Below are 18,498 nucleotides of genomic sequence, written 5' to 3' on the forward strand. Positions count from 1 at the left end.
CCGGGCCCCTGCCTCTTGGGCAGCTTGTAGGGCAGCCACCAATTTGCCTAATCCCAAGAATGTGGCAAACTGGATTCATCAATGTATGTTTTCGCACCACAGTTACGGTGAACTTAGAATTAGTTGTGACAACAAGTCATTGTATTCAGAGAGAAACACTAAGTGTATTAGTATAGGCCACTGGTGCCTTCCATAATTAGCATAGTTCATTAGTGTTGGAACAGTTTCATTTTGGTTTCGAGAGTTAGATCTTTTTCAAGAGCAAAACTTTATTATCACTTTCTGGGCAGAAACGGTTTATAAAAGGTCCTTCCCTCTTGTCTCCCCAGGGATGCAAACAGACCGTTAGGAGCTTCCAGTCAGACAATTCTGACAAGCCGGCTCTGGATCCACTTAAGCCTGCTTCCCCTTCCCTCACTATTGGTTTGGGTCACTGACCCCTTTGAGAATCAGATAAACTATGGATATTATCTCTAGAAAAGGGCTCCTGACCTCCAATTTTTTTTTTCATGCAGTATTAGGAGTTTTGAGAATTCATGCCAAGAAAGGAGTTTTACATAGGATTTTAAGAGAGACCAATTACACTGAAGTAGTTATCAAAATTAAAAAAATTTTTGTGATATAGAAATATCTATGTGCTTTTATATAAATGCATTAAATAACAAGATCTACTGGTGAGTCTAATAACTCCTGTAATTTTGAAGTACTGATGAGTATAAAAGACATTTTATGATGTCTGCTAACTGTGCTGTGAAATGAAAATGTCTGTGATTTCCGCTGTGACAGGTGCTGCTACTTCTACTGTGGTCTGCTGCCGACCTTCATCATTGGAGGGAGTGCTAAACTGGAGTTAGAGGTTAGTGAAAATAAAGATGCATTTTTCCTGCATCCGAGATCCTGGACCTTAAGTCAAGAATCTCAGAGACTCTGGAGATTCTTGGCCTGGTACTGGGCATGGCTCAGGGCTTGGCGGCCTCAACTCTTTCCACTCAGGCCACAGAAGAGAACGTGGGGCTCCCTGTTTCCCTAACTGAAGTGACCTGAGGCTATTGTGAGCTTCCATATTCTGTAGGAAAAGCCAAAAGGGACATTCATAGTGGCTTCCGTTCTGTCCTCACTTATGAGAGGAGAAAGGTGAGGACAAGGGGGACACAGGGAGTCAGCTGTGACCAGGTAACTCCTGCTTTCTCTAGCACAGAGACGAAGCCACAGGGAAGCTGCAGCTTCGTGAAGCTGCCCCAGCCTGGGAGATGGGTCACCGTGTGTCTTCTAGCCTGGTGTGAAAGAAACATTTTCCTCTCACTTTGACAAAGATCTGAGGCATACTATTTTCGAGTTAGCCTGTTGCCTTAACCTCACGGGTCCAGGGATGCTCACTAAAGTGAGGGAGCCCTGCTGGGCAGCCTGTGCCCTGGGAAGGCACAGTGACTCATTCTTTCCTCTCATCCTCCAGGCGGCTTACTGAAATGGCGCTGAAAATTGCGCACCTGGGCCAAAAACAATAAGTATAAGCTGTGGGAGGCGTAAAAGTGTTCCATGGCACTCGAAAATGAGAAATGTCGCTATAATTGTACAGTTATGACCAGTTGGGCTACTGCTGGAAAACACCAGGAAAAGCAAAACTTTCTCATTCGGATGCTAGAGCTCAAGGCTGTATGAGGACGAAAAATTCAAGTTCTAGACGAAAGAAAGTGCTTCTCCTGATGGATGGTAGGAGAGATGACAAACTTCCAAGGAGAGGTGCTCTGAAAGCGGCTTCCTTGGCACGGACCTCCTGAAACTCATCCTCACAGCTATTTGGAAGCACATCATGACCTGATTTTCACCAGGAAAATGGCCTGTGAAAGAGGCTCACAGAATATCATCTGCTTACCAATTTTAACTCTTGCTTCATTTATACTTTCTCCCAGGGCCTTTGCTTCGGAAAATCTGGAGGAAAAAAAATAAGAAATGAGAGCTTAACCTTTTCTGTTCATCCTAAATTATGTTTTAAAAATAAGAGCTTTCCGAGAGGTCTCTAAAATAGTATAAAGCTTTATCAAAAGACATAAAAGAAAATTTAAATGAATGAAATATATTAGGCTTAAAAGTAGAGATAAAATTTGTATTAATTACTGGTATCGTGCCTTTTTACTCCTCTCTCCAGCATAGAACTCCATGCTCATAGTCTCTGATTTATGTAGATTTATCAAATCTACTTTTGATTTCTAGTATTTTATGATACGAGGGAACCAGAGTAAAGCACGGCTGTAAGCCTTCTGTACTGTGCTCTATTAATCACAGTGCCAAGATCTTAGAGTCAAAGAATCCTTAAAGAACATTTTTTTTTTTCTTATCCTTTTTGTTTTCTGACCAGCAAACTATGGCTGGTCATGGTGCGGATGCATCCCAACACCAGTTTCTGTAAATCAAGTAGTATGGGACACAGCCATACCGATTCGTTTGTTTATTGTCTAAGGCTGCTCTCACACTGCAAAGGCAGGGTCGGGGGGCTGGGACAGAGACTGTAGGGCCTGCAGAGCTGAAAATATTTACTATCTGGCTTTTTCCAGAAAGAATTTGCTTACTCCTGTTATATATGATGTTAAATCACATTGTGGACATATAAAAACAAGAAGAAAAAAATCCCTAATTATCCCCTACCCAGAAATAAGCTCATTTTGAGATCCATCCAGTCTTCTTTCTGGCCAGTTTTTACAGAGTGAAGATCATACCAATATATGATTTTTGTGCTTTGGGTGTTTTGTTTTTACTCAGCATTATTGGTCCTTCCCTATGTTATCAGAAACTTCTCCACTCTCTTAGATTGCTGCCCACTAGTCCACCAGATGCTGTGTTGAGTTTACTGAATGACTCCTATTTTCTAACAGGTATTCCTGAGATGCCCCCTGAGAGCCCAACCGTGCTGGAGAAGTGTAGGAAATGGCCTTTGTAAAAACCATACCATCTAGGCCCCTACACACAGCGGGCCCTTATGAAATGTCAATGCCCCATCCCCAAATCTTTCTGGATCTCAGTAAATCTCAGATGTCACATTGTTTCATCCATAAATGCTTTAGTCGAGCAGGAGTTTGTAGAGGAAGTGGGGAGAAGAGGGCATTTCCAGGCAGGGGAACAACATAAGCAAAGGCCAGAGTGCCCCGCAGCCTCCAGGCTCAGTGGAAAAGAGGCGTGAATGATGTCACTGCTATTTTCTGAATGTGTCTGCTGGGCCTGAGATTGCAGACAGATGTTGCCAGGGAAGGGGACTAAATTTTCTCTTAGTGTTCGGTTTCTTGGGACTCCACCTCTGCCTCCTTATTAAGGGTGTTCAGGCTCATCACAGATGACATATGTCCCTTCCTCAGCTAGTGCCTGTCACCTTCTGGAGAGAAATGCAAACCCATTTGATGCCATGAAGACTGAATTCAGCTCAGCAAATATTCATATCATGTGTAGCTCACTGTGCTGGGCTCTGTGGGCTCATTCTGGCCTCTGTCCCCTGGGCGGACAGACTCTGAGGTCTGGTCCGGGCCACTCAGATGAGGACTATCTTCATACTTGAAGTTCTGCCAAGTGTGGGGCTCTAATTGTTTGGTGGTCGCTGCATCCATCCCCAATACCTAGGATTTCATGGGGTTTGATAGTCCTCCATTGCTCAATGAGTGGCCCCCCTTACTGCCTGTTCCAGAGAGTTCTGGAAGCTTTAGATTCTTGGGAATGAGGAAAACACAAGAGCAGGGCTGCAAAGCTGCTGACATTCATGTCAACGCTGGAGGCAACCAGAGGAGAGCTGGAGGAGGGAAGATCCTGCAGGCAGAACGGGCCATCTCTGCAGCAGCCCGGCTCAGAGAAGCTCCGACAGGCGTGGAAGGGAGCCCCCCAGCCTGGCCGGTGCCCACGTGTGCCTTAGGGGGCACGGCGAGGAGCTGCTTAGTGCTGCGGTCGACCGTCTCCGGAGAGCCGCCCCACACCCGGGCTGGCGGACACCACCGGGAGCCAGGAGCTGTTCCATGCTCTCCTCTGCAGCCCAGCGCGAACTCAAAAGGGCTTTCCCACTGAAGAGGTGCGGGCTGAGGGCCGCCCTGTCTCCGCCAGACCATTTTCCCTTCAGGCTGCAGTTGTCACTGCTCCGGACCACCCCACCCACATGTTTTCCTGATCTCCGGTTGTCAAGACAAACCCTTGCCTAAGGAAGCACAGCCCTGAGGGGGAAGGAGGGGAGTAAGGGATGGCGGGAGAGATGAGAAAGAAGGTGGCCCCCCCCGCACTTCTGCCCTGTTTCTCCTGCGCACCCTGCACCTCCACACCTCCCAGCCCAAGTCTCCCCCAGCCCCGCCCCCTCCCCTTCCTCCCGCCCCAGCCCGCGTTCTGATCTTCCCAAGCGGGAGCCTCCTGACTCCTGAGCTTCTAAAAGGGGCACATTCCCATTAGGGATGTGGTCCAGGTGGTTGAACCTGTGCTGACTTTCCCCAGGGGTGCCGCCCTCCTGGACAATATCTGAGGCTGCTGGGAGGAGGCTGGTGCCGGGGAGCCGCTGAGACTCAACCAGTACCACCTGTGAGCCCCTGAGGGTCTCCTACTCCCGGTGCCCAAACATTCCTATCGGGGAATCTCTGCGGGCTCCATCTGAGGAGCATATGGTGCTGGGGGCAGTTCCAGGGCGGGGCCCAGCAGACTGCTCTGCCCACCTGCGCGCGCAGAGAAAGCTCTACCTTGGGGCGAGGCCTGGGTTTGGAAGGGAGAAGGAACGCAGCGCTCTGCCTGCTCCTTCGCAAGCCTGGCTCCCTGTGACATCCAGCCCTCACCCACCCAACAGCACCCACTGTGCGCCAGGCTCTGTCCACAGAGTAGAAACAATTCTCTCCCGTTGGCTTCCACGTTACATCACCTCCGTTTTCTGCCCTCTCTCCCTGGCTGCTGCTTCTCAGTCTCCTGTTCAGGCTTTTCTTCTGCAGCCTGTTCCTTAGATGTTGGTGATGGTCAGGGTTTAGTCTTAGACCCTCTCCTCGAGCTACCTCTTCTCTCTGGGCATTCCATTCGTTCCACTCTAGGCAGTGCCTCCTCTAGGGACACCTCCCAGATCTCCATCTTGGCCCTGCTTTATTTCCTGACCCACTATCCAATTGCCCATTTGATGCCCTGCAGATAATTAAAACCCACAGGACGTAGAGCAGAACTGATGCCCTTCCCTGAAGACCTCCGTGCCTTCCTCCCATCCTTTCTCCTCTCGCTGCACAGCACCCACTCCTCCAGGTGCTCATGCCAGTAACCTGCACACCATCCTCTGCCCTGCTCTCCATTAGATCCGTCACTCAGCCCTGGAGTCTCGCCCATTCTACGTCCTCAGTACCTATCCTGCCGTCCCACTGAGCTTCACCCTACTCCACCTGCCTTGGGAAGGAGCTGTCACTCTCCCCCAGACCACTTCAACGGCTCCTTGCTCAGCTCCCTGCATTCATGCTGCCTGCCTTTGGGCTATTTCCTACCTTTCAGTCTTTCCTGTCTTCTGGTCTGGGGTGATTAACTTAATATGTTGATTATTCATAGAGTGAACAAACATGCAATTTTCTTCCCCATCAGAGAGAAAGACCGTTTGTCTGTATAGTCTGTATCTATGCCCTTTCTTTCCTCTGTTGACTTGTCCCTGACATGGTACTTTGGCTGCCTCTGTTATAGTGTGATGAAGATCCACCTTTCATTTCCTTTACGCTTTTTAAAAATACCGAAATAGAAACTTTCATCCCATTTCCCCATCAGGATGGCTGCCCTCTTGTCTCCCATTGAGCGGTTCCTTCCCTGACTCTCAGGAAGCCGCTGCTACATTCCCCTACTTCTAGGAAGCAGTTCTCACGCAGTTTTCTTGGCTGCTAAGGTTTCTCAAAGTCAATTTCAAATTGTCATTCTCAAGCCAAAAAGCAGTGTTTTTGAGTAGCATTTTTGTGGCCAGCACTGTTTTAAAAAACTGTGGGAGGCTTAGAAGATTCTAATCTAATCTCTGCTCTCAGAGTCCATAATTCTTGTTCAGGAGACAAGGTGTAAATACAAAAAACAAATGGCAAAATAATAAAGGTTAAAACTGGAGTCTAACAGGAACCAGGGAACTCCTATTTGTCATGGACGTTATTTCCAGATGGTGCCACGAGATTTCTCGCCACTCTCGGTCCAGTTTTCCCGTTGGCGTTAGATTGCTGATCTATTCTCTATCTGAAGGATCCAACTGAGTGAAGGGGTGCTTTTCTTGGTTTAGTTCACATTATCAATGCCTTCGTTTCCAATTGCGGCTAATCTCCCCATTTATTTATTCTTTTGTTACTTAATGGGACTCAGTGACAGGGGATTCAGTTTGCATGAAAGATCTGCCACAAAAGAAAGTTAGCTGTGTGGTGCCCGGGCACTGGAATTTGCCAAGCATGGGGTTTCCAGCCTCTCTTCATCTTATTATATACTATGAGGATGAGTCATGCCTGAAAAATGTGGTGATTTTCAACTGCACTTCTACTTGAATTGTCTTCTATTGAAAAATCCGGCTTAAGAATTGGCTCACGTGCTCTAGTTCACCGAAGGGTAAATATCCCATTAATGTGCAACATCTTGTTTCTGTTGTCACAGGCAGGCAGCACAACTTTCCCCAGACTGGGGGCAGAGCTGAGATGCGCTAGAAGTTCCCTGTGGGGTAGCAAAGGGTGCCGGCAAGAAGGGGAAGAAATCGCTCCTACTAAGTAACACTGATGTCTGAGCCATTGATGGTCCCCTCCTGCATCTCTGCATCAGCCTTGCACTCTGAGGGAGCTGAGGGAATTCAAAGGGATCTGGGCCACCAATAGTCTCTATATTTGAGCTTAGAAGCTACTTGCCATTGGCTAACAAGGCTGAGCTGCACCAAGGTTCGTGTGTGGGGTCCTAAGCCCCTCTTCCATGGACTTTTCCAACAGGACGGCTCAACACCTGAGCCATCGGATGGCAGAGTTATTTGACGTGAGAAGCGGGGAATAAAGTGGGAGCCCAGGCCTGTGGGGCTTGGTGGCTTAGAATTACCAGAAAGGTAAGACTTTCTAAGAGGAAGTCTGCTAGAAGTAGGGTTAGGGAACAGCAATTTAACACCGCCCTGAGGAACACCCCTCTGGCACATGTCTGTATTCCCAGGACCGGTCAGTCCTCCCACAGATGGTCCACGTGATGCTCCTGGTCAGTAGAGGGAATGGGAGCAAATCTGTGGAAGGGATCAGGGTTACTGCAGACCGTTTCCTAAAGGGAGGCATGGAAGTCATGCTTTATTTTGATGTCTGCTATGGGAGCACCGGTTGTAGTTATTTGTTTTCATATAAAAACATTTCTCTTTGTCCTCTGCCATCACAGTTATGAGCATGTAATATCTGATAATTGAATACTCTCCGTGAATGCAAAAAAGTTTCCAATCCTGAGAAAAGAGTAGGTCATGGCTTACTCTCCCCAGTACCAAATATTCCTTTAATAATTGGTAACATTGAACAGATGTAGACATTTTAAAAATGTGGGCTGGCCTCCTGACTTTTCATTTGATTTTAAAAGACTGATTTACTGCTGGGAAAACCTCTTCTCAGAGGAGAGCTTTGTGTGAATTTCATTAATTCCTTTGCTTCATGGCCACAAGGAAGATGGGACCACCATTATCACCAGCCCATCCTGTGCGATTTAGATGTATTTGAACCCAAAAGCACATCTGTCCCGTGGGCTGTCAGAACTCTACTATTCTACTAGAGTTAAGCGAGCTCTGTATTGGAAGCCCACAACATCCTCATCTCTGCCATTCCCTCAACCCACCCCCTGCTGGGAAAAGACCTAAACTCAAGGGTACAAGCCCGATCCTAGAGCCATACCAATCTAGAACAAGAAGACAAAGTATTATGTTCTTCCTAAGCCAGTGGTTCTTCAACCTGAATGTGCAGAGGAGTCGCCTGGTAACTGGTTTAACCTGTGGAGTTTTGAGGCCTTCCTGCAGAGGTTCTGGGTCTCAAGGTCTCTGGACAAGGTCTCTGTCTGGCCAGTGGTTTTCAAACCTGGTGGCAGGTTGGAATCCTGAAACAAATGGATGCTCAGGCTCTACCTAATTCAGTGAGACTATCTGGGGAGTCAGGCCTAGGCTCTGGTAGCTTTTACAAGCTCCATGGGTCATTTTACTGTGAAGCAAGGGTTACGAGGCGCCCGTATAAGCTATGAAGCCTGAGGTGCGGACACAGCTGAAAGCTCCTCGGAAGTCACTGGACGAGGCAGCTGTCATCCAGCTTTATATGCTTGTCTCCAGACGAACGAGGTGTCCTGCTTCAACACATCCAACTGACTCTGCTGAAAATACATGGCCTGCACCAGGGAGAAGCATCGGAAAGTCTGTGAAACCCCTGGATTCACAGGCTAAAGTGTGGATGTGCATATTCCATTCCTCTGGGGACAGAGTCTTCAGCTTTCCCTAGATTCACTTTATCTTCTCCCCACCCCTTGGTTTACTCATCTGTCACTCATATCCCATGCTGGGCTCCCATTCTGCTCCCCGCAGAGGCAGCCATTCTTACGGTCAAAGTAGATGAAAGTATATATATATATATATTTTTTTTTTTTTTTGCAGTACGCGGGCCTCTCACTGTTGTGGCTTCTCCCATTGCAGAGCACAGGCTCCGGACGCACAGGCTCAGCGAGCCCGCTCCGCGGCACATGGGATCCTCCCGGACCGGGGCACGAACCCATGTCCCCTGCATCGGCAAGCGGACTCTCAACCACTGCGCCACCAGGGAAGCCCGAAAGTATATTTTTTGTTCAACTGTTTTTGTTTGCTTTGCGTGCATCTGTTTATAATTTACATAAATCGTGTGTTCTTACTTAGCGCTGTCCTTGTTGGTACGTGTGCATTAATCCATCTCCCACCTGCCACATCCGACTCCCCAACATGCAGCCTGCACAGAGAGCTCCCCAGCATTCTATCTCTCGACTTCCCCAGGGATGATGCCCACAAGGTCTCCAGTGCTCCTCGGCCACAAACAGAGCTGCTGTGAACATCCTCATGTATGTCCCCTCCTGAGTCCATGAGAACCTCTCGGGAGATACAGTCGGCCCTCTGGGTCCGTGGGCGGAACCTGTGGATTTGGAGGCCCGACTGTACTACCCATTTTATATAAGGGACTTGAGCCTGAGCCAATTTTGGTAACTATGGGAGTCCTGAAACCAATCCCTATAGATACTGAGGCATGATGGCTGTAAACCCAGGAGGGGAACTGCTGGGTCACAGCGGGTGCAGACACCTCTTTGGTTAGGAGGGCTGCTCTGGCCTTCACTGAATTCCTAAAGTGATCTGGGATCCATGCCCCGCAAGTGCAAACGTCACTGGTCAACAGGCTGGGCTGGGCCCTCAATGCTGCTTGCCTTTCCTTTTTTATTTTTATTTTTTTTGCGGTACGTGGGCCTCTCACTATTGTGGCCTCTCCCATTGTGGAGCACAGGCTCCGGACGCGCAGGCTCAGCGGCCATGGCTCACGGACCCAGCCGCTCCACGGCACATGGAATCCTCCCAGACCGGGGCAAGAACCCGTGTCCCCTGCATTGGCAGGCGGACTCCCAATCACTGCGCCACCAGGGAAGCCCTGCCTTTCCTTTTTCTTTTCCCCCACTTCTCCTTCCACTTCTAAATGTATCAGCGTCAGCCCATCTTGCTGTGTTTTTCTATTCAGGCTTCCTTCCAGGCTCCCCTCCCTCTGACATTCCCTACTGCCCGGCTCCCTGGAGCCTTGCTGGGTCAGTGTTTCCCTTGTTTTTCTCTCTCGCTCTCCCGCCCGCCCCCCCCCCCCCCCACTGGCTTGCTTCTGCCTGAGGCCTACAATCTTGCCCAACTCTCTCCCCTTCTGAAACCAACTTCCCTTCTCCTCAGGCCACTCCCCTTTTTCTTTTACAAATGTCTCCCACCTCTCACGGGCTTTCTGAACACATTGCTCACCTCTCTCCTTTGCTCAATTCCTTCTCACTTGCCCCTTCCCTCCCAGCGCCCAACCCGTGCTCTTCCAGCTGCCAGCCCCCCATGCACTTGCCTGCTGCCTCCTGCTTGTTTCTTTGGCGCATCTGACACCCCCGACAACACGCTTCCGGGAGCCGTCTCCCCTCTTGGCTCTCAGGCAGGCCTTTCCTGCTGGCTCTTCCCCTCTTCTCAGTCTCCCTCATGGCCTCCGCCCTACCCCCCACCCCTTTCCTTGAAAGCTTTCCCTGTCGTTCTACCCTCCAGGCCCTTGTCCTTCCACATGTTTTCCTGAGAGAGCTCATCCCCTTCTCATGCTTCCTTGAAACATTTCTAAACATATGACTCTCAAACCTGGATCTCATTTTAATTCAACAAATAGTTTTTGAAAATGTACTGTGTGCTGCGATGCAGTCATATGTGACATATGAGAGTTCGCAGTCTAGAACTCTAGTTTTTGAACTCCAGAGCCACACGTCCAGTTTGAGGACATGCGTCGAATTCATGGATTAGTTGAAACAAACGATGTACCTCTAAGTTTTCTCTAAAGGGTCCAGAACACAGGCTTGCTGGACAACCTGTCAGCAGATGGTGTAGCCTGCTCTGCTTCCGGCCTGGGGAACACACCAGAGGTGTCTGGGTCACAGGATGTGCATGTGAATACTTCCTTTGACCAAGAAGTACAGGACGGCTTTCCTGAGCAGCCGGAGGGCCTAGAGTTCTAAGAGGTATCATTTAGTCCGTAGACACTTTTTTCCTTTGCCTTTGGAGCAGTGAAATAGCAATAGAGTCCCAGGCTGATGAGAATTCACGTGAGATGTGAGAATTGTATACAAAGTGCTGTCAGTCACAGCCCTGCTCTAATGTCGCTTACCCAGCGGTACTGGGATGATGAGGCTTAACGTATGGGAGAGAAGGGTACCAGGCTGGATGTCATTCAACGTGAAACTGCACACACCTTGTGCCTTTTTTCAGAAATCAATTTTCTCTAGGCTGGCCCAGCTAAGCTTCGGAGGACCAGCTGCTCACCGTGCCAGCCTTACCTCTGCTTCAGAATCTGTTTGTTGTCTTCGATGGTGACGCTGTCAGCATGGTCCCTCTTGAAAATTTCAAAAGCCTCCTGGCGTCCTAATGACATTTCCTCTCTCATCCCTGTTTGGAGACACAGGGAAATGGCCTCAGTCAGAGCATCAGGATCCCATTAATTTCACTGTCGCTTTAGTCAGACTGTAAAGCCAACGAGGCCCACAGCAGAGAGGCTCCTCACCAGACAGGTGACCCCAGGCCCTTCCAGCTGGCCGCCGCCAGCCGCCGAGGAGGCCCTTTCAGTGACACCCGCCGCGCCCTGTGGGCCTGAGCCTGGGCATCCACGTGACTCGTGGGGGGTGGAGTCTGGAATGTCTGGTCAGAGGAAATGAAAACCAGAGCGCCAAGCCCCGGATGTCCGGGGACATCTGCAAAACCACTTTCTGCCATCACTCAGGGCCACATTTCTGCCCATTTTCCTGTTATGCCCCATTTTGGTTTTCTGTGAAATTTCACCCTGAATTTCCAGGCATTTAAGTAAAAGAAGTATAATCCCAACTCAAAGACTGAGAATCTAGAAAATTCTGCCCTTAGTCTCCATAGAATGACTCATCCTTGTTACCTGTGTCTAGTGAGAGGCCCCAGTTCTCACTTGAGAGTTAAGTTCTCAATCACAAGATCCGCAAGCAGACTGTGGTGCAGGTTCCTGGCTCACGTCTAACTTCAACCTCCTGAGTCCCTTTAGCCACCACAGGCCAAGCCTGGGCTTATCTCCTCTGTGCGCCTCTTGTCCCCCCTGTCCCAGAGGCTGGGCCCTGCTCAGGGGCCAAACTCTGAAACCAGAGTCAGAACGGCCAGGGCCCAGGGAATGAGCAGATGGCATTCCTGCCCCGAAGCCCTCTTCCTCGCAGCCTCCCAGGGTGATGTTCCAGGCAGGTGTGGGTCTGGGACTCCCATGGTGACAGCTGCATTCACAGCTGGATTTTGGATAAATCTATGGAGTCATTTTTTTATGCCTCTGCCCTTGGTTCCCTTTCCTGTATTTTCATCCACTTAACTCTATCTTGGAAGCCCTGGCTGAGTGCTACCACCTCCATGGAGCTTTCTGTGAGGCCCAGACTAAACAAATCCTCCCTCCACTGTGTTTCTGTGACATGCACAGCCCAGTAGACACTGCCACTTCACGTGACAGCCCTTTCTCATGAAATGCATGTCTCGTAGGAAGTAGAGATAGTATCTTTGGTGAGTCCGCAGCGTCTTGCTCGATGCCTGGCATTTAGAAGGTGCTCAACATATGTCTGTTAAACGAATCGGGTCAGGAATGAACCAGGAGTGATGAGGAGCCTTGCTCTCGTTGCCATAGGAACACAGTCCAGGACTAGAGGGACTCGCTCTGAGACCCAGGGTTCCAGAGGTGCGTTCACGTGGGCCACATACCACATCTTTTGCCTGGAAAAGCCCCGGTGTAAGGAAGTGGACCAGCCCATCTGACACCAATTTAATGATGACTGTTGATAAAAATAGCACCATGAAGAATGTCTGAATGGTGAGGCACACAAAGACACCCCACCCTTTTCCAATCAGAAGCAAATGGGCACATCTCAGTTCTGTCTCCACATCTGCCCCGCACACTCCCGAGTCGGGTGGGCCTGGGAAGGGGTCTGGGCGATGTTCAGAAAGATGAGCCCTGATACGCGAGAGACATTAGCCAGAGAGTGCTTTGGCCCAGTGGAGCCCACCAGGAGCCAAAGGCCTCATTCCACACCTTCTCCCCACCCTAGTCCATGCCCAGCTCTGACAATGTATGCCTTTTATTGCGTCATTTTTATGATTTATCATTTTTATGATTTGTTTTAACCACAGAGGGTAGAGGAATGAGTCTCTCTGGACTAGGGCTGGGGGGAGAGGGGAGCTCCACCAAGACTACACTAAAATCCACCCGCCTGTGGGACCCCCAGATTGCTTCCCACACAGGAGGTAATGAGAGGGCTTCCACCAACCGGAGGCGGCAAGGGTGGAGGTGGGGTGGAGGGTTGTTCAGAAAGCTACAGCGAAGAAGAAGCGTTCATGGCCTTTACTCTCCCAGGCTCTGCTTTCTTTCAGAGCTGACAGCCCAGGGTGACAGCTGGGTGGAGAAGCCAGGGCAAGGTTTCCCAGCACCCATGGTGCCGATACGGCGGTAGGTCCCGGAAGAACTTACAATCAGCTGAAAACCCCACGGGGCCTTCCCTAAGGTGTGGAGGGGTCCAGGCAGTGGGAGCAGAAGGGACAGGGGGCGCACAGAGGAGATAAGCCCAGGAGGGTAGTTTGGGAGCATTTTGCAGAGAATTTTGAAGGTCGTGCTAAGAAAGTTGGGGCCAACGCCGTGACATATTATACACAAATCACCAACTTTCAAAGACTTAAAATTTAGTAAAGTACACATTATGGGATAGTTACACTGGAAGTATTTGATATTTCTGGTGATTTAAAAGGCACTTGGGGTCCTGCAGTGCCATGGGCTTATGGTCAGGAACACGGGATTGGCTTTTCTCCTGCTACAGTGGAGGAAGAGTCTGGCATTGGTGTTCTTTGACGGTGTTGACCTCAGGTGAATGGACATGAGTGTGACGGCTGTAATCCCAGCAGCTCGTATCCTAAGTGTCTGCTCAGGGAGGTCAAGGTGAGGTGGTGAGGATGCCCATAGACTGAAGGCCAAGAGGCAAAGCCAGGCCTGGAAGCCTACTGGGGCTTCACAGCTGCCACGTGGAGGGTGAGGCTGGGTCCACAGGGAGGGGCACGTGGAAGGAACCCCACAGGCAGCTGCGGTGCGTGACCCCGGCTTCACCTCCGTCCCACTCTTGTCCATTCCCGTTCTGCTGGCTCAGAGACCATATCCAGCCCCCTTTTGGACTGTGCTAATAGACCAGTTCTCACTCCAGTTTGGGGCCAGCCACTAAGCTAATCAGCAGCTTTTTATTTACTGAAGAGATGCCTCCACCTCCCTTTCCCTCTCAGGGTTTGCAAAACAGCTCTTTCTCGTCTGGCGAGCTCTTGCCCCTAAGCACACATCGTGCACTAAAAACACCAGGAGCCGTGGAGTGGGCAGTGACTGAGGGCTCACTTCGCTATGAGATTATCATCAATTTATTTAATTCTCTCGATAAGTATTTATTCATTTTGTTTATTCACGTGCTAGGCATGTGACAGAGATATAAACTTGAACGAGAAGATTACAGCATGATCCTTGCCCTTAAAGAGCTCAAAATCTAGTAAGGGAGAAAGAAAAGTGAACAAATAATTACAAAGAAGCTGCTGCTTGCTGTAAGGGAGGCGTGTTGTCCAGCGCTAAGCGGCGGGGAGGGAGGGAGGGCCGGCTCTGTCAGGGAGTGTGTGAAGGGTCCTGGAGATGAAGCGGCGCTTGCGAGGTGGAGAAGTGGAAGAGATCCCAGGAGGAGCGGTCGGAGGAGTGTGGATGAACAGGGCAACTGGATTAATATGCGCGGTTCTGCCACCTGATAGGAATGACCTTTGGGTGACTCAGAAACGAATTTTTTGCATACCTGACGCTAAGCATGGTGCCAAGTGCTTTCTTACATATTATTCCAGTTAAACTTGTTCGTGATCCCTGGTCATAATTTCATTTTACAGAGGAGGAAACTGGGGCTCACTTAAAGAAATGGTTATAAAGGGGTAAAAAATTGCCCAGCTTTCCGAGGAAGGTAGACCTGCTTTTAGACCAGTTTTTCCAGGGAAAAGTATGCCTGATAGAGGAAGCAGGTGGTGGGCCTCCAAATGATCTGGTAGAAATAGATTTACCCACGAGATTGTCCTCTTATTAGTGCCTATCTTGTCTAAAACTTTTAAGTCTTTTTTTACAGTATCACAGAAAAAACAGAACCATGAGTTTTGTTCACTGTTTGCAAAGTTCACTTCATATGTTTTTTTTTTTTGCGGTACGCTGGCCTCTCACTGCTGTGGCCTCTCCCGTTGCGGAGCACAGTCTCCGGACGCGCAGGCCCAGCGGCCATGGCTCACGGGCCCAGCCGCTCCGAGGCATGTGGAATCCTCCCGGACCGGGGCACGAACCCGCGTCCCCTGCATCGGCAGGCGGACTCTCAACCACTGTGCCACCAGGGAAGCCCCTACTTCATATGTTAATATGTTCTGTTAGTGTGTCTAGAATTTGTAAGCACCATGAGGGCAGGGATTTTTGTCAGTTTGGTTTGCTGCAGCCTTGCTAGCACCTGGATAGTACCTGGCACACAGGGGGAACTCAGTCAAATATCTTTTGAATGAATGAATGAATGAATGAGTGAATGTATGTTTTAGATACTTAGCGTTGTTCCTTTTAGGACAGTGCACTGTGACGCGATGGCAGAGGAGAGGCACGCACTCACTGCTCTCCCTCTCTCCACCATCATGCTATGGGGTGGGTCCCTGTATGGTGTGATTTTAGAAACCCAACACCATCTTCTCCCCACTACATGTTACCATTAGAGGTGAATTTCAACTCCAAGAAGCTTTTATTAAAAAAAACAAATACTCTTGAAGGCATCTATTTTAGGGCTAGCAAAGAAAAACTCCATGATTTCTTGACAATTAGCTAAGAGGTTCTGCAAAGATGAGGCATAAGATGGTGTCTCAGGCTGGTGCCAGAATCAGGGGGATCTGAGCTTGCAAGGGAAGATGGATATACTTTTCCCCAACTTTGTTTAGTCTGTCAAACTCAGAGGCTCATCAGCTTTGGCCCTCAGGAGTTCTGATTTGCCATGCCCACTTCTAGTTCTCAGTTGTTTCCTTTTAGTGAATTTCAGTCATAGGTCCCAGTGTTAAATCCCAGAAAATATGGATGACTCAGAGAAGCCTGCTGGCTTGCTGAATCACAGGACTGTTTAAAACCTAAAGGAGAGTAAATAAAATATCACAGGGTAGTATAAAATTTCAAACAAAACAAAGCAAAAACCAAAACCCAAAAAAACCCTAAAGGAGAGGAGTTTCTCAGTCTCGGCACCAAAATAGGACATTACAATTCTGGGCTGCAAGTTGGATGGAAAATATTTCCAAGTCCTGAAGGTACAACCTCTTCTGGATTTTGATACCTATTAAAGAGCACTTAGATAGAAACGGCAGTCAATGAGGTACCCTCCAAATTAGCCTTGGAGTTGGGTTTCTGGAAATGATAGGCACCCGAAGTTCTTAGGTACTGGTCCCTTACACATTTCTTAATGCTCCTTTTTTTTTTTGCCATCCTGAAATTTGGTTCCTTATTTTTCTAAAGAATACAAATCAGTACTTTTGGAAGTCCTCCCTGCCCCCAACACAGGGCCCCATGGAAACCAAATGGAAAGAAAAAACAACGGAAATGGAGAGTTTATGCTGCTGCCGTTGGGCCTGCTGTCTGATTTCCTTTAGTCTGGGCCTCCTGGGCCAGAGCTCATTTTCCTGGCTGCCCCCAAACAACCTACTACTGCTTAAACTATTGCTTAAAAATTGACAGGAATAAAATGATGGAGAGTTGTGTTATTCAAGCTGAAAAATGATTTGCTAATCAGAGCCAAAAATATATTTTCCTTGGGAAAGACATTTATTCATGTGGTGCCTCACTTCCTTCTGACTGAAGAAGGAAAGAGAGAAAAAAAGACCAACAGGGAATGAGGAAAAGTGCGAGATGGGGTGGATTCCAAGGGGAGAGGGGGTGTGAATCCACCGTTTGGGACTAAAAACATGAGAAGACTCAGAGCTGGGAAGGGACATTCAGGGCTCAGGCAGGGAGAAGGCTGGTACGAAGGGGATGGTTACACTCTCTGCGGCTTGGTAGCAGAAACTTTCGAAACCAAAGATAAGGGAATGGCTTTGATATAGTGTTATGATGAATACCTACAATATGTAGACCACGGAAGTGCACACAGGAATGAGAAGGAACAGGTAGGGATAGAGTGTGTTTTTTTGGTGTCTGATATAAGTTCTATATGCACTGAAATTTCTCAGTAAGTGTTGACTTAGGTGAAATATACAAAAATATCCTCCCACAAATAGCCAGAAGAGAATTCCATCCTCTAGTGTGTGGAGAAGTCAGAATGAATGGGCCAACGGGAGGGAAAGGAACGAAGACTGTAGATGACAGGAAGGGATAACTTATCAAGGTGGCATGAAACATATAGGTCAGGAGGGATAGGAGGACCAAGGGAAGGGTCAGTGGTCCAGCTTTCTTGGGAATGGTGCTTGGAACGAGGATGTCCGCGGGGCCATAGAGAGGAATTGATGGTTTCAGGCTGAAACTCGGGTGAAGGACAAGTCAGCAGCTCCTAGCATGGAGAGCAAAGGGTCCTTTGATGCTGGACTGAATGAACTCATGAGATCGGGAGGTGCTAAAGGATGGAACGTCTCCCAGAAAGATTAGAAAGGACATCTGAGATACTGTCTTCATTGTCCTCCCCACCCCATCTGTGGGGTAAGTGCTGTCATCTAGGAAGGAGGAGGTTTTCGGAAGTTACATGAAAGACAGAGATGGCACATATGTAGCTCCCATGTTCCCACTTTCCTTCCTCACACCCATGGAAGACATTGCTAACCAATCATAGCATCCTTTGCTGGGGAAACTAATTATAGCACTAGAGTTGTCAGCGTAGCTCTTCAGGCAGCCTCTTCCAGTCAATCATCCCTGGCATAGAAGCTCTTCCTGTAATACATGGCTCCCACATTACTACCCAATTAAATGACAGCTGCCGTTACTTTCATCATTCCTGTGCTTTAAGGGAAAAATGGCTGCCTTCTTCCATCACCTTAGGGGCTGACATGAAGTTAATTTTCCCCAGGGAGTGGCATCAATGCCCTGAATCACTGAGAGTGGCTGTCTGGGAGGAGATGCTGAGGAGCGCTCTGTTCATGTCTCTCCACTGCCAGGGTGGTGCAGGTCACCACAGGAAGAGCCATGTGCCATGGCTCTGTTTACTTTAAGGGCCAGGAGCAGCTCATCTACAATTTGTGAGGTTGCTGGGTGGGTACAGCAGGGTATGGAATCAGAGGATGAAGGGAAGACAAAACCACTTAGCCACGGCCAAAGTGACTGCAGATGTGAAGACCAAAGAGGAGATCTTTTGGGGGTGACCTAGAACACTTGCCCAACCTGCTTCTCCCTTTTGATTGACAACTTCTGGAATGGGTTGGTGCCCCAAAGGCTTTGGGGTCAAAAGCCTATGTTCAAACCAGGTGATACCACCTGGGCTAAAGTCCTCAGATTAGGACTTGCCTTGGAGTTTCCTAAATTGCCGCATGAAAGATGTCAAAGGAGAACCTTAATTAGTAGATTCTTAGGGCTGGCCTGGAGCAGGCTGAAGCATGGCGGGCTTGGCAGGGCTCTAGGGAGTGGAGTGAAGGGAAGATCCAAAGTGGAAAAAGCCACTGAAACCTTAGGAGACCCACCCCATGGCGGCACCACATCTAAATAAATCAGATGGGTTCCTGACTCCTGGTGCCAGAAATCACACATCCCACTGGCAACCTACCAGGCCCAGCAGCACAGACCGTGTAGGCTG

The 18,498-nt window shown here is 49.0% G+C and overlaps 1 protein-coding gene across 4 annotated transcripts in view; it reads right to left on the reverse strand.

Annotated features, from left to right (window-relative positions):
• The window catches only part of KIF6 (kinesin family member 6), a 389,797-nt gene that overhangs the window by 70,963 nt on the left and 300,336 nt on the right, over positions 1 to 18,498 (reverse strand). For all 4 annotated transcript variants that reach the window (XM_060307977.1, XM_060307976.1, XM_060307978.1 and 1 more), the window contains 2 exons: positions 10,999 to 11,107; positions 1,874 to 1,929 (listed from right to left, as the gene is read on the reverse strand). In XM_060307977.1, the coding sequence (XP_060163960.1) occupies positions 1,874 to 1,929; positions 10,999 to 11,107 (165 nt within the window). The remainder of the gene's footprint in view (positions 1 to 1,873; positions 1,930 to 10,998; positions 11,108 to 18,498) is intronic.

The sequence above is a fragment of the Globicephala melas genome, chromosome 11 (assembly GCF_963455315.2).
Source record: "Globicephala melas chromosome 11, mGloMel1.2, whole genome shotgun sequence".
Lineage (NCBI taxonomy): Eukaryota > Metazoa > Chordata > Mammalia > Artiodactyla > Delphinidae > Globicephala > Globicephala melas.